Raw genomic sequence first — 14269 nt, 5'->3', positions numbered from 1 at the left:
AGATTAGAAGAGAAAGAATGGACAAAGGAAAAGGGATATGTATGTATTTTTGTGCTTAAGTGTAGTTTAAGTATTTCAATAAGGGGCATTTATGGCTTCAAAATTCATTAAAAAGGATTGATGCAACTAAAATAAAATCACTTGAAGAAACATGAGAGCAAATGAATACTATGGTCAACCTCCCTTTTTCCCCACTTAATATGGTGAGAATAAAATAAAATCATTCATTTTCTATGCAAACATGACAAAGATTATAACAGAGAGAGTGAAGCTGGTGAAGAGGACCTCTGAATCATACTAATTTCATCATCTCAATTGGGTTAACCCCGCTTTCTGCAAATGCATTCAAAATAGGCATTATCCTATAGAATAAAGAAAAAGCTAATAGCAAATAAGAAGGAATGTGCATTTCACTAAACGATCAAACATCTAGATTATAAACACCAACCTTTCAATAGTACTAATATCCATCTTACATTACCTCTTCCAATTTTTTGTTACATCTTTATGGAAGTAGGAGTCACTCAGCTTCAAGGGCTGCAATTTCATATTTGATTTCCTCTAAATGATCATTTATGGTGGTCACAGCATCCTGCACACCTCTAATTGCTTCATTGAGAGCATTATCATACTCAGCATCTGCCTCCGCCTCTTCAGTTCCAGCAGCTTCTGTTATCTCATGGACATGCACACATTCATGCCCTTCTGGATTCTTAAATTTGCACTTCTCATGGCTGACCAACCGTTCTGAAGGGCGACCTGCCTTCTTCAACAGTTGAATTGTTGCTGTCTTTGAAACAAGTAGATAAATTTGTCAGGAAAAGCAAGCACTAGCAGTCTTTTTGCACCAAAATCAGAAGTATTATTTCATAATGCTGTATATTATATCAAGGCTGGTTGTGAAGAAGAGATTAAATGAAAATAAAAACATTCCATCAAATAATCCTTATGCTGATCCAAAATGCAGAAAAATGTCAGTATCTAAGTTTGTAGAGGTAACAACCTTCATGATTGAGCAACTTTTTTTACCAGAGCTGCAACTACATATTTAATAAACTTGAAGCACAGTTGGCCCCTCAAATGAGAAAGTTAGATAATGCATACAGTTTAGCACATTGATGACATTGAGCCCAAAACTCTTCCATCACACCCAGAAATCAGAACCAAACAGGGCAAAGGACATGATAGTAATTTCACACACTAAGCCTAAGTCTCAACATGGACTATTAACCAAGTACTTGGAACCTGTTTTAGAAAAGTAAGAGAGAAACTAAAATAACTCCAACAATAAATAAAGCCTATAAATACAATCATCTCAAAGATTAAATAAAATATTTATAATACTATGACACAGATTTTCTTTTCCTAATATTATGTTGTTTATTTATTAAATCATATTCTTGTCCAAGGATATTCGGCATGCAAAGCAGTTCTCTTCTCCCCTTCTTTTATATGTGTGCTATCATGTATTCACAACTCCCTCTCTGTCCAAGTGTGGAGCTTGATGGTTGAGAAATGAGCTTTTGGGGAATTTGATGGAAAAGAGGAGTCTTGTGGCAACCATATATTCAAAAAAGTGCAGTAATGGGCAAATAGATGCTGTCCCTTCAATTACAATTCAAAGCCTTGCATGATGATAGAAAATCCACATATCCTCTAATAAATCTTGTTATTGCACAAGGGCAATATAGTGCATACAGGTGATACGAGAAAAGAATTAGCATTTGAGGAATCACCCAAAAGCACAAGGTACGACTTTGTGTCATCAACACCTCACTAGTTCTCAGGATACATCTTACTGATAACAAACCAAAACCAAATCCAAATCCAACCTATCTATAATTGGTTAACGGAAATCACAATACAAATCCAACATCAACCAAAATCCAATATGATGAATATTTATGGAAAAAAATGGAAAAAAATAAGTGATAAACTTTGAAAATTGAAACCATAATCAAGTGAGACATGGATGTTTCAGACAACCAATTTAGCAAAAATAAAACAATGCTAGGCACCCCAATGGACTTCGCATGAAAGAATTATCTGAAGTAGGGAGACATACCAGATGTAATTTCTGCTTTTCCTGATTTTGAACAGATCTAAGCAGATGTGCTAGATCATCTCGACCATAATCAGGGTCCAAAAATAGAGATTCCATTTCAAGGACCTGTGGTAATGCAGGAAACACTACAGATAGAAAACAATTTCTTTTTCTTAAAAAAAAGAATAAAAATCAGAAAACTGATACTATAAGCATGTGTTGTACTTGTTTTGAGCATTCATTGAACTCTACTGCGATCTCATTGCAAAGCTGTTGGTAAGCTGACTCCCCTCCAGAAACCATATAGTCTGCAAACCCCCTGCCAGGACAAAATATAACAAATAAGTACCAGAATCCTGCTTCATTTTGATAGTGTCTACTGGCACATGAAAAATGCTTTGTTTTTTTCTCTGTTTAAAATCATTTAGAAACCATACTCGTTGAAGGGCAATGTTCAGGAACTTGATTTAAACTGATGTAGGTAACATATTTTCCTGTCACCTAGAAAACCAAGTAGGCTTTTATGGAGTTATCAAGATATGTTTTCAAGGATTTAAGCACAAAAGAGACATAATATGCAGATATGCTTCCTATGGAACCAAATAGGGGTTTAAGCTTGCTTTATTTTGGGTCTTTGATAATATGACAATGGTCAAGATTAACTTTTAGAAACAAACAGAATACAGTACAGCTTCAAGATACCCAACTAGTTGTGGAAACTCAAAAAATATTATTCCCAGCTAAACACAAAACAAGTAGAATTCAGGCTGTTCAGGACTTAGTGCTACCAAAACATCTTGGCTTTTAACAAAAATGCAAGAGCCACAAACCCTGCACTTTTTAATGCTATTTTTGTCTCTGAATATTAACAGTGATGCAAGAAAGAAACACCAGATAACTATTCAATTTTAGTGGAGACAGATGGTAATGATCTGAGAGGCATACATCCAGTTCCCTCACGTCATGTGCCTACCAGTGGTGTCAAACATGGTGCAGAACACTTTTAAGGAGCAAGTGTTAATAAGAAAATGGCAATAGGATAATGCCCGTCTTTATAGCTTGCATAGAAGTTAGAAACCTCTTCAATCTGTTCAATTTAGCCACCATTTTATCCTGATATAACGTCATTTTGCGCTATTTTTGGAGGAGTTAATTTTCTTCTTCCTTCCTACAAAGACCTCAAGGCAGGGTATGGGTCTTGGGTCAAAACCTGCTGAGGTAAACCAATTATGCAAAATAATTTTTGAGGATGTTGGGCCTGTAGAATCAAAGAGTTAGTTTTGCAAAGAAGATTTTGCATGTTACCCAACATCAACTATCTTCAAGAACTAAGATACAAGGATACCTCATAGCTCTGGATGTTTTTCCTTTCATATGCAATGGAAGTGTATATCAAAGTTTCAGAAGGGTGGGAAACAGGAAGTAGAATTTGAGAAGATAATGTCATCAATGGGATGCTTAAATTAATTAAATATGTTCTTATTCTCTTTATGTTGTACAACCGTTACATTATTGACATATTTTTGATGTGTGACAAGCGTACAAGTAATACAAGGCTTAAACCCAAAAATAAATTATTCTCACATAGCACAATTTGAGCAATGTTTAATGAAAACTAATTGACAAAGTAAGTAAGAAGTATAAAGAGATAAAAGCCCTTTATTTGGGAGCTTTGATGGTGTTGATTTGTCAATGCTAGAATCCCTTCCAATATTTGGGAGGGCTGCACTTGTGGTTTTTTTTTCTTTTTCAGAGAAAAGCCCTTTAAAGGCTTCATATGAGTGAAACAATACTTACAAGTGATGGAATTGGGAAAAAAATTAACGCCAAGTATCTAATACACATTTGGTACTTCATTAGAAAACCAGAAATTAACAAACCCAACTCATAATGATGTCAAATACACTTGGAAACCATCATTCAATTTGTACATGAAATTGATGAATACTTCCTTTTAAAAGTGAAAATAAAACCCCCAAAGAAAACATATTATGCTGAGGCAAATGGGATAGAAACTTATGGAATTGGACCAAGAGAATGTAAGAAAATAACGGAACAAGGACTCTAGTCCTAACCATCACCCAAGTATGATGTAGATAACACCTGAAGAAGGTATGCTTTCCATAGCTCCTCAAATTGGAAGAAACAAACTAGGAAGAAAATACATCCTTCATTAAGACAATGGTTAGATATTAACTATTCATTAATCAGGAACAATTCAAATTTTACCTTATATTTGGTTCTAGAAAAATTTGAAGGAAATGTAAAGGAAATAAAATAGAAATGAAAAATAGATTTAAAGTTGATAAATTATTTTTAAATGCTTCTTTAAACTCAATTCACTTATTTTTCATCTTCAATATAAATAATCTATAAATGTATAAGTTTTTAATTATATTTGATTTTCTTTCACATTCTCAATGATAAACCAAATATGAAAAAATCATTTTCCTTAACTTTTTTCTTTCCTTCCTTAGTACTCTCCAGAAACCAAACATTGTATTAGTGTTTTGTTTAGAAAAGTTGGGTAAAGAATTTAAGGAAAATCAATCATAAAGGCAGCAAGAAGCCAAAGCCATTATCAGTTGAGATTTTAGACTCGCATCCATCCACAATTCAATGCTTTATTTAGATACACGAAATATCAAATGAGAATTTACAAGAGATTCATATTAAATAAACTTCAAGACAATGCAATGCCGGCCAAGACGGAACAGTGCCCATATGAATTGAGCGTATATAACAATCTGCAGTATAAAATTCAATAGAAAGGTGATTGAAATAATTAATTTGAGCATGCTCAAAACCTAATTCACTGCCTCTACGGGAGTTTAACAGTCCACAGCAAATCATCCCAACCGTCCCCTGGTGTATTCACAAAGACCCTAAAGAAATTCACCCAATTCTGCAAAAGGGTCTGGTTGTTTTGTTAAAAAATTCGGAAAATTATTCCAGTAAATTGTGGTTTTCCCGGAGACAACAGAGAGAGGGAAAAGGCAGGAAATAATTATCCCCCCATTGTTGGGCTCCGTTTGGTTGGTGAGAAAAAGTAAGGGGAAAGGAAATGAAAATAATTAAAATCCGGAAACTCAGGAGAGATATTATATGTTTCCTTGGAACCAAACAGAGGAAAATGGAGAAGAGGAAGAAGTGAGGGGGTACCTTCTCAGGTTTGCATAAGCTTGGGCTCGGCGCTGTTGAATTTGTAGAAACCTACGAAGCAATTGGAGGGTTTTGGAGGAATCAGCGCCGTTTTCGATGTCCATAGCCTCTGTGATTTTCACCTTCTTCTCAAAATCTTCCATTTTCACCTCCCACCTCCACTTCTCCTCTCTCACACACTGCGCCCGTCCAACTTTGAGTATTTTATTATTATTATTATTATTATTAGGAAGACATCTGATGGATTCGGGAGGGTTCGCCCCATCCCAACACCCTCTGTTCAGTAAAAATAATTCTCATCCTCGCCCAATTAAAAAAAATTAAATAGGGTGGAACCAGCAGCTACAAGAAGCTCCATTTAACTTTTTTAATTTTTAAATTTTTTTAATTACATTAAAATAAATATATTTTATAAATAATTAAATTATTATTATTTTTTATAACTTATTTTATTGAAAAGTATTATTATTATTATTTATATATTAAAAATAAGAAAATAAAAATTAAATTAAATTAATTTTTAAAATTAATTTTATATATAATGGAGATGGGACGGGTGGGACAAGGCAACATCCAAACTTGCCTTGAACCCATCCCCGAGGTTTTTTTTTTTTTTTATTTAAATCTCAAACCTATTTATTTAACTTTTAAATTTGTTTAAGTACCTGAAAAAACTCATCCCCATGGTCATCCCTACTTATTATTATTATTATTATTTTAATATTATTATTGTGTTGATAATAATAATAAAAAAGTAACATAATAAATTAGCATAAATAATTAGAAATTAGCATGATATATTATATATCATGAATAACATCTCACAACCAATGAATAACTATCGATGAGTTGTTTAATTTTTTAAAAAAATTCTATTATCAGTGGATAAATGTTTCTATATGGTATGCTATTTTGAAATGAGAAAAAAAATTGGAAAAAAAATTAATTTTTATTTCAAAATCATTGACTCTCACCAAAGAAAATAGTCAATAGATCTATTTGTTGTAGGGGCAACAAACAATTTTGATACAACATGATAACTTGACAATGACATGATCATGACCATGTCAATTCGGATAACCAATTTAATAAAAGGATTATATTTGAGTTTGCTACTAAATCTGTTTTAACTAGTTTACTTAATAATGTCAAAATGATTATGTTTATGTCTCAATTTGTTAATACTATGTTTAACCCATTAATTAATCATGAAAAATTGACCTATTCATTACACAATGCATTTATGATTCATTTAACCATATAAATTATTAATTTTATATATTTAAAAAGTTAAAAATAAAATATCTTTTAGTTATAAATAATATATAGTTCAAAGAAGTAAATAATTATATAATATTTTTATATTTCATTATAAAGATTAAAAATATTTTATAATTAAAATAATAAACAAGTGTCAAATCGAAATTTTAATTTACATTTTATATTATAGTTAAAATTAAATAATTAAAGTTTGATTTGTAGGCACTTCTTGTTTTTTTTATTGATTTTTTAAAATTAAAGTAACTAAAAAGTATTTTGAAATAATAAATTTTAAATAATTAAAACTATGTTAATATGTTAATGACATATAATCACATTAACAAGTTTAACAATGTGGAATTGTACTAATGAGTTATCTATGTCCATTCATACACAACCTAAATCTATTTATTAAACATGTGGAATGGATTGTGTTCATATAAGATCATTCTAACACTATTATCAAACGAATGATATTTGAGTTGAATAATTTTCATTATTTCTTACTTCAACACAACATAACTCATTTGTAGACCATCCATTTTTTCCTCGTAGCACATGTTTATTTATCATCTTAGTGTCTTATATGCTCTTACTTGGTACGCATGTAGGATCCCGCTTTTGCTCAATTATTCTTGTACTTCTTGGTGGTTCATTTACTAATTGACTTTGTTATTGATTTCTGAGCCACTTTTTGGAGATCTTTTACGAGGAGTTTTGGATTCATATATAGTGTGACTTTAATAACACCTTAGGAGTCCCCAAAGTTTGAACACGTTTGAAGCTCGATAGGGCTTTGTTTACATAAAATTGGCCTTTTAACCCCTTTATTTTGCCCTTTTCCTTGCCCAACTTTCTTTTTTCCCTTTTTTGGGCTGTTAGGCTAGTTTTAGGAAAGTTTTTATGGGTCTAAACTTCGGGCTTTAAGTCTCCTTGGTTAGTCTTTAATTTGAGAGAGTTTGGAAGAAGAATTTAGGCTTAGGTAGAGATGATGTGTGAAAATCATCACTCTCCCTTGGCCTATAAATATGGGTCTTGGGTCTATTTTTTAGTAGCTCTCTTGGTTTTTGAGGGAAAACTCTACCAAAATTTGGAGAGAGAAGAAAAAAAGAACATTGAAGAAATGGGAAGAAGGCTTGACTTAGAGAACAAGTTTGGTTCTTACTATAAGCCAAGTGTTTCACTTGAGATGAGATTTTTGATAAGTTCTTCTTGATTTCATTTTCTTGAGATTATTTTTAGTCCTTTTTTCATGTATTTATTGATTCTTGAGATGGTGATTATATGAGTTGTGTATATTGAGAAATCTATGGCTTGATTTTGGGTATCTTCTCTTCATTTTTGGATTCTATTATCATTTTCTTCATTTTGATCTCATTGGGTGTTTAATATATGCTAGTTCATCTTGTTTAAATTTATGTTCAATTGTTTTCAAGCCTTGCTTAATTTAGTTTTATTCTTTTCTTAACTTTCCCCCCTTCTTTTGAAGCCTCGTTGAGTCAAACATGATATTGGACTTACTTTGATTTGAGACGTTGGATCTTCTTTTGATTCTTTTCTTGAGGATTTTGTTTTTATCTTTGTTTTAAAGCTTTTTGGAATCATTTGCGACTGATTTTGAAATGAAAATTGATGGCTACATGTTTGATTATTTGCCAAAATGAGTTTTCTATAAAAAAAAAAAAAAAACAAAACAATGCTCTTTGGAGCTTTTTTTTTTTTTTTCTTGTCTTCTTTGGTCTCTTCTTCGAAATTGATTGTAAAACTTTCATTTCATTTTCTTTTTGAATGAATTTCAAGCACCTTTTAATGACCAATCTCATGGCCAAAGGTCAAGTCCCTTAACATGAACTTTAGTTTTACCATTATGCTTGAAGAAATGAATAGTTGCTTTCATTATTTTTTGTGTGTGTGTGTGTGTTTTTTAAGGTATTCTAAACTAATTTTGGAGAATCTTTTTTCAGACCTTGTGAGTATATTTTTTTCATGGTCATTAGGGCTTGAAATTATGGTTCATTCATGTATTGATGACTTTCATACTTTTTTATCACACAATGCATGAATCTACGTGAGAGCATTCCTCCCTAATGATGTCTTTTTGTACATTTCAACCACTTTTTCCAAACTCCAATGTAATTTTGGCATTACATGCCTCATTTAAACCTAATTTCATGTTCATTTGAGGGTTAAGGAGTGTAAACCCTATAAACTATGACTAACTTCCCACGCCTACATCACACATTTCCTAAACTTTCAATTTTCAAAATTTCTTGATTTTGGAAAATAGACTATCCTACAAATTCAAAATTAATGGATTATCTCAAGCCCTTATGAGCTTTCTTCTATGTTCATTAGAGGGCAAGGATGTGGATTTGCCCATGGAAATTAATTTAGACTTATATTAAAGCCCATGTATCTTGATTATAAAGTTTTAACTCTTTGCTACCCTATTTTTGAGCTTCAAAGTATTTTTGCAAATTTAGACTATTTGGCTTTTTCTAAAATATTTTTTAAGCTTGAAATGTGTTTTGAACATCTTGAACATGTAAAAAAAAATCTTGTTTTATAAAAAAAAAAACCCCTCTCCAATTTTTTTGAATAATTCATTTTTTTTCCAAGTGATTGTTTGCTACTTTGTTTTTTTAGCAACTAAATACTTTTGCAAATTAGTCCTAATTTTTTTTTAGGCTTGGTTTGTGATCTAGGGTTCTTGATTAAACTTGAAAGATTTGGCTATATTAACAAATCCTTTGTTATACTTGTTGAATAATTTAATATCTTATATGCTTATTATGCTACCATGTTTTTAAGTTGTAAGGTGTTTAATTAAATCTATAACATATGGTGCATGTTTGGGCTCTTTGGCTTTTGAAATGTGTTCTAGATACCTTGAATACATTGTAAAAAAAAAATCTTGATTTTTATCTCATCTTTAGCCTTATTAAATAATTCAATCTATTGCATTGAATATGTTGTAGAAATTTTATCCGTTTTTTTTTAAATCTCATTTTTAACCTTATCAAATAATTCAATCTTTGGCATGTTCATTGTGCTGCCCATTTTTGAGCTATAGGATATTTAGTGAAATCTATAACATATAGTGCATGTTTGGGCTCTTTGACCTTTGGAAATATGTTCTAGACACCTTGAATATGTTGTAGAACTTTTTACCTGACTTTGATCTCATTTTTAACATTATCAAATAATTCAATTTCTTTCATGTGCATCGTGTTACCATGTTTTTTAGCTATAGGATTTTTAGCGAAATTTGTACCTTTGGGTGTATGTTTGGGCTCTTTGGGTTTTTGAAATATTTTTGAGCTATAGGTCTTTGAATTTTTTTTTTTTTGCATCAAGGTTTGTTGACTAAGCTCACATTTCACATACTAGCATTGCTGACTTGCTTTTGCACCATTTTGTGTATCTTGTTGAATTAGTCTTCATCGGTGCATTTTTGGCCTTCTTTGGCTTTTGATTTGAGTTCTAGACATCTTATACTTGTTAGATAAACTCATCCTTGTAACATGATCACCTCCTACCTATTTTAGATATATTTATTTTATCAATGTATGTTTGTTGCCATGTTTTAACCTTTTTGCATGTTTATGTAAATTAATCCCTCTTTATGTTAATTTAAATACCATTGACCTTTGATTTGAGTTGTATATATCTTGTACATATTGTTTGATGCCTACTTTGGTGTCATATCTCTTCTTATGCTTATGAACTAATCTTTTTTTTTCTATGTAAGCTCACTACCCTTGTTGTGGCCATTATTGAGTACACTTTCTACCCCTTTTTAATTATTTAATTTATTTGTTATTGTATGTTATATCTTTGGGTTCTATTTACTTGTTTAGCCTTGATCCTATGGTTTTTTTATGTTTATGACCCACATATTGATCATCAGTTTCTTGTTCATTATCACCATGCCTTGTTGTACTTTTTTGCTTGTGTTTCTTGGTATCCATGGTTATCATTATTTCTTTCACTTGTTTAGTAAAGATCTCTTTAAGACTTAGACGAATGCTACTATATTTATACCTTCCTAATAAGTAACCTAACCCCTAGACTTAGATTTGGTTGTTCATAGATATACATTTCCTTAAAAAATGAGTCACTTAAGAGTTTTTATTTCTTATTTTGTTTTTCTTTTAAAAATAAACAAAAATAAGTGGCGACTCCAACCTTTTTTTTTTTTTTTTCAAATATTAGTTTTTCACTAATAAAAAACGAATCTTACCATCGAGTGAGATACATGCTATTGTCACTCTTAATTTGTTGTCATTTTGTTTTGTGCATGGAAAAGATATAAAAGCTATATGTTCCAATCCTAGTACAACACATTAGGTTAATTGGCCCATCAGATCGATTAAGACCACAACTACTCTATGAAGACTTAGGAATTAAGATTAAAACCAACAAAAAAAATCACTTGATGCATAATTTGACCTAACTTGTTTATTAAATGGGTTAATAATATTGAGTTCATATTAAACCATTTGGTAGATGTCGATATTGAGTAAATTTTCAATATTTTTTATTTTGATATACCACCCCTTGCAAAATAGATAATGAGTGAGAGAGACATTACGAGAGCTGGGCGGTGGTTTGTTTTTTGGTTTTAAAGTCTTAATACATTGTTGATATCTTACTAAGATTTGCTTTCAAGTTAATTCTTATTTTTGAATATTTTTTTGGAATGCAAAATATCATAATTTAAAATTTTATCTTCATATGTTGAACGTATAAAAATGATTCAAACTTGTTTACTTGTTTAGGATTTAATTCATAAATTTTATTTTTTAAAATACATTTTTCATTCTTTTTAACTATAATTATTCAACTTTTTTGCATATTAGGCTTAAGCCTTGATAATTTTTCGAACTGAATCAAAGTTGCCTTAATTGTTGTCATAACTCTAGAAGTAGCTCTCTCCAAAACTAACAAATCATCAGCAAAAATGAGATGTAGTATACTTAAATTGTAGAACTTGGGATGATAATAAAAAGGTTTTTCCTAAATGACAACTTTAAAATGATAAAAAGAAAAGAAAAAAAAGAAAAACAACCCTTTCCATGACTAGTAAGAACAAAAAGAGGGAGATGGGGTCTCTTTGTCTCAAACCCTTGGTGATACAAAAATTTTCTTTTCTAGGTTATGTTTATCTCATCTCTTCTTTGGTTTAATCTTTGGTAGTAGGTTCGATATTGAAGGAGGTAAGGGCAAAGTGCAAAAGCTTTATTCCTAATCTTAGTTGTATGTTTTCAGTAGTTCACTTGACTTGCTTTCTTTAAAGAAACTAAAAAAAAAAAAAAAACATATGAACAACGACCAAATATATACTTCAAAATGAGAGTAATTAGGGATGCTTCTAGTTAGAACTTAGATGGTATGTGGTTGATTAAGTATGTTGCAATCAACACAACTTCTACCCAAACAAGTTACATTCACATAAGTAAAGGGGTACTTTGAGGAAGTTATTTTATAAAGTGCAATAGTATAAGATTCAATCCATAGAAATTTATGGTTTTAGTATTGTTGGGAATATTAGGCTAATCCAACCTATGGTAATCAACCTAGAGAGGGGGTGAATAGGGTAATGGTCTCTTTTCCAAATTTAAACAAGTGAATGAAAGAGACAATTATATGCAAGTATATAATAATCAATATATAGACAATTGCATATAAATTAAAGAGTAGGGAAGAGAGAATGCAAACACAAGAGTTTATAGTGGTTCGGCGCAACCCGGCCTACATCCACTCTCCTCTAGCTTCAATCCCGAGCTTGAGGTTCCACTAATCCAAGGCTTCCAAACCAAGCCTTCAAGCAATACAATTGGATTATTGTTCCAATTCACCATCTTGGACTTTTGGCTCCAAGCACCCTTTACACTTCTCAAGAGATATCCCTCTCTTGAACAACCCCTCAAGTGATACCCCACACTTGAGAAACTTCATCTCAAAGATTTACAAATGAATGATCTCTAAAAAATCCTAGCACAAGAACTTTAAACTCAAATGATACAAGAAAAACTAGGATTGAATGGTGCACTAAAGATATGCAAGTTTTGAAATAATGGTGCACTAAAAAATATTCTTCCAAGACTCAAATATAATCAAGAAGGATTTGAGAAGGTTAAACTCTTTTAACAATGAAGTTTGTAGCCTTTTTATAGAAGAGAAAAGCCAAACTAGCCATTTGGGGGTTCGACCGGTTGAGCTAGGGGTCGACTGGTTGACTAGCCGTTAGCATAAATGCTTGGCAGGTGATCGTTAGCCTCAACCGGACCTCGACCGGGAAGAGAAGGCCACTGGGAGAGAGAGAAACTTTTTGGCCTCCCTCGATCGGTCCTCGACCGGACAGAAACTTCCTCTCAAAGATTTACAAATGAATGATTTCTAAAAAATCATAGCACAAGAACTTTAAGCTCAAATGATACAAGAAAAACTATGATTGAATGGTGCACTAAATATATGCAAGTTTTGAAATAACGGTGCACTAAAAAATACTCTTCCAAGGCTCAAATATAATTAAGAAGGATTTGGAAAGGTTAAGCTCTTTTAACAATGAAGTTTGGAGCCTTTTTATAGAAGAGAAAAGCCAAACTAGCCGTTTGGGGGTTTGACCGGTCGAGCTAGGGGTCGACCGGTTGACTAGCCGTTAGCATTAAATGCTTGGCAGGTGACCGTTAGCATCAACCGGACTTCGACCGATAAGAGAATCACCTCGACCGGGAAGAGAAGGTCATTGGGAGAGAGAGAAACTTTTTGGCCTCTCTCGACCGAATGACCACAACTGGTATACCGGTTCCTCAACCGATTGAACCGACTGAGCCATTTTTTGGCTTAACACCCAACCTTTTTCAACTTAAAACCTTTTAACACAAGTTTGAAAATCATTTAACACAAGGTTTTAGTTGAAAATATGAAATTATCTAATTCTAAAGATATTTAAAACAATATTACTCTTGGATGATTTTGGTGCATAAATAAAGAATAAAATGCATGAAAGTCCTAGTGCACCAACAACCTTACAAAGAGATCTTATGAAGCTTGGGTTCTTGAAAAACTCTTCTCTTTGAGGTGGTCTTCTTCTTCATGATTTCTCCTTGGCTTGATTTGTCTTTGTGATTGCAACTTTGGAAATCGTCTTGCCTAATCATACTTGAAATATGATCATTAGTTCTAAACATTGTTTTGTTATCATCAAAATCAAGATTAACCAAACCTTGGTTTCACAAGTATCTTCAATGTTTGGTTATGGGAAGAGAAGTATTTTATGTTGGGCCATAAAGAGATAGAGATGGATCTGACAAAGATCAAAGCTATCCAAGGAATTAACTGAATAGGACACAAGCATGTACTTTCAAGCCTATGTGACCAATGCATTTATGTTGCCTTCACCTAAATGAAAACTTGTTCATGCTTTTCGAAGCGTTACCGATGACTCAACATGGGAGAAAGGGGTTGGAATTGCATACTTTTGTTTGTATAGAAACTCTTGAGCCATGTTCGTCACCCTAGGCTCACCATTATTTATTTTATTGATGGATTCTAGGTCCAAAGAACATATACATGAAGCTATGTTGACTAAGCTTCAAAGGTCGATTCCTTTAGTGTCTTGCAGATCCGCAATCTTGTAGTATGGAAGGTCTAATGTTGCCTAAGGGCAACACTATGAATTAACCAAAGGTCAACAAAGGGGATTACCTTCTTGATAAGCAACAATCCTTAACTTAAAAGAGCTTACCTTGATTAGCCCTCTTAAAGCAAATCAAACTAATTTTTGTACTCTCACTA

The 14269-nt window shown here is 32.1% G+C and overlaps 1 protein-coding gene across 1 annotated transcript; it reads right to left on the bottom strand.

Moving 5' to 3' along the window:
- Nucleotides 1-292: 292 nt before the first annotated feature.
- On the bottom strand, nt 293-5447 carry LOC117927724. The gene is made up of 4 exons (XM_034847379.1): nt 5207-5447; nt 2270-2363; nt 2066-2170; nt 293-790 (listed from the first exon to the last, which is right to left on the bottom strand). The coding sequence occupies exons 1-4, from the start codon at nt 5347-5349 to the stop codon at nt 521-523; spliced, it is 612 nt and encodes a 203-aa protein (XP_034703270.1). The 5' UTR covers nt 5350-5447; the 3' UTR covers nt 293-520.
- Nucleotides 5448-14269: the final 8822 nt, after the last annotated feature.

This window comes from Vitis riparia, chromosome 13 (assembly GCF_004353265.1).
Source record: "Vitis riparia cultivar Riparia Gloire de Montpellier isolate 1030 chromosome 13, EGFV_Vit.rip_1.0, whole genome shotgun sequence".
NCBI lineage: Eukaryota > Viridiplantae > Streptophyta > Magnoliopsida > Vitales > Vitaceae > Vitis > Vitis riparia.
Note: the sequence above shows the minus strand (reverse complement) of the source record. Positions and strands in the feature narration are given on the sequence as shown.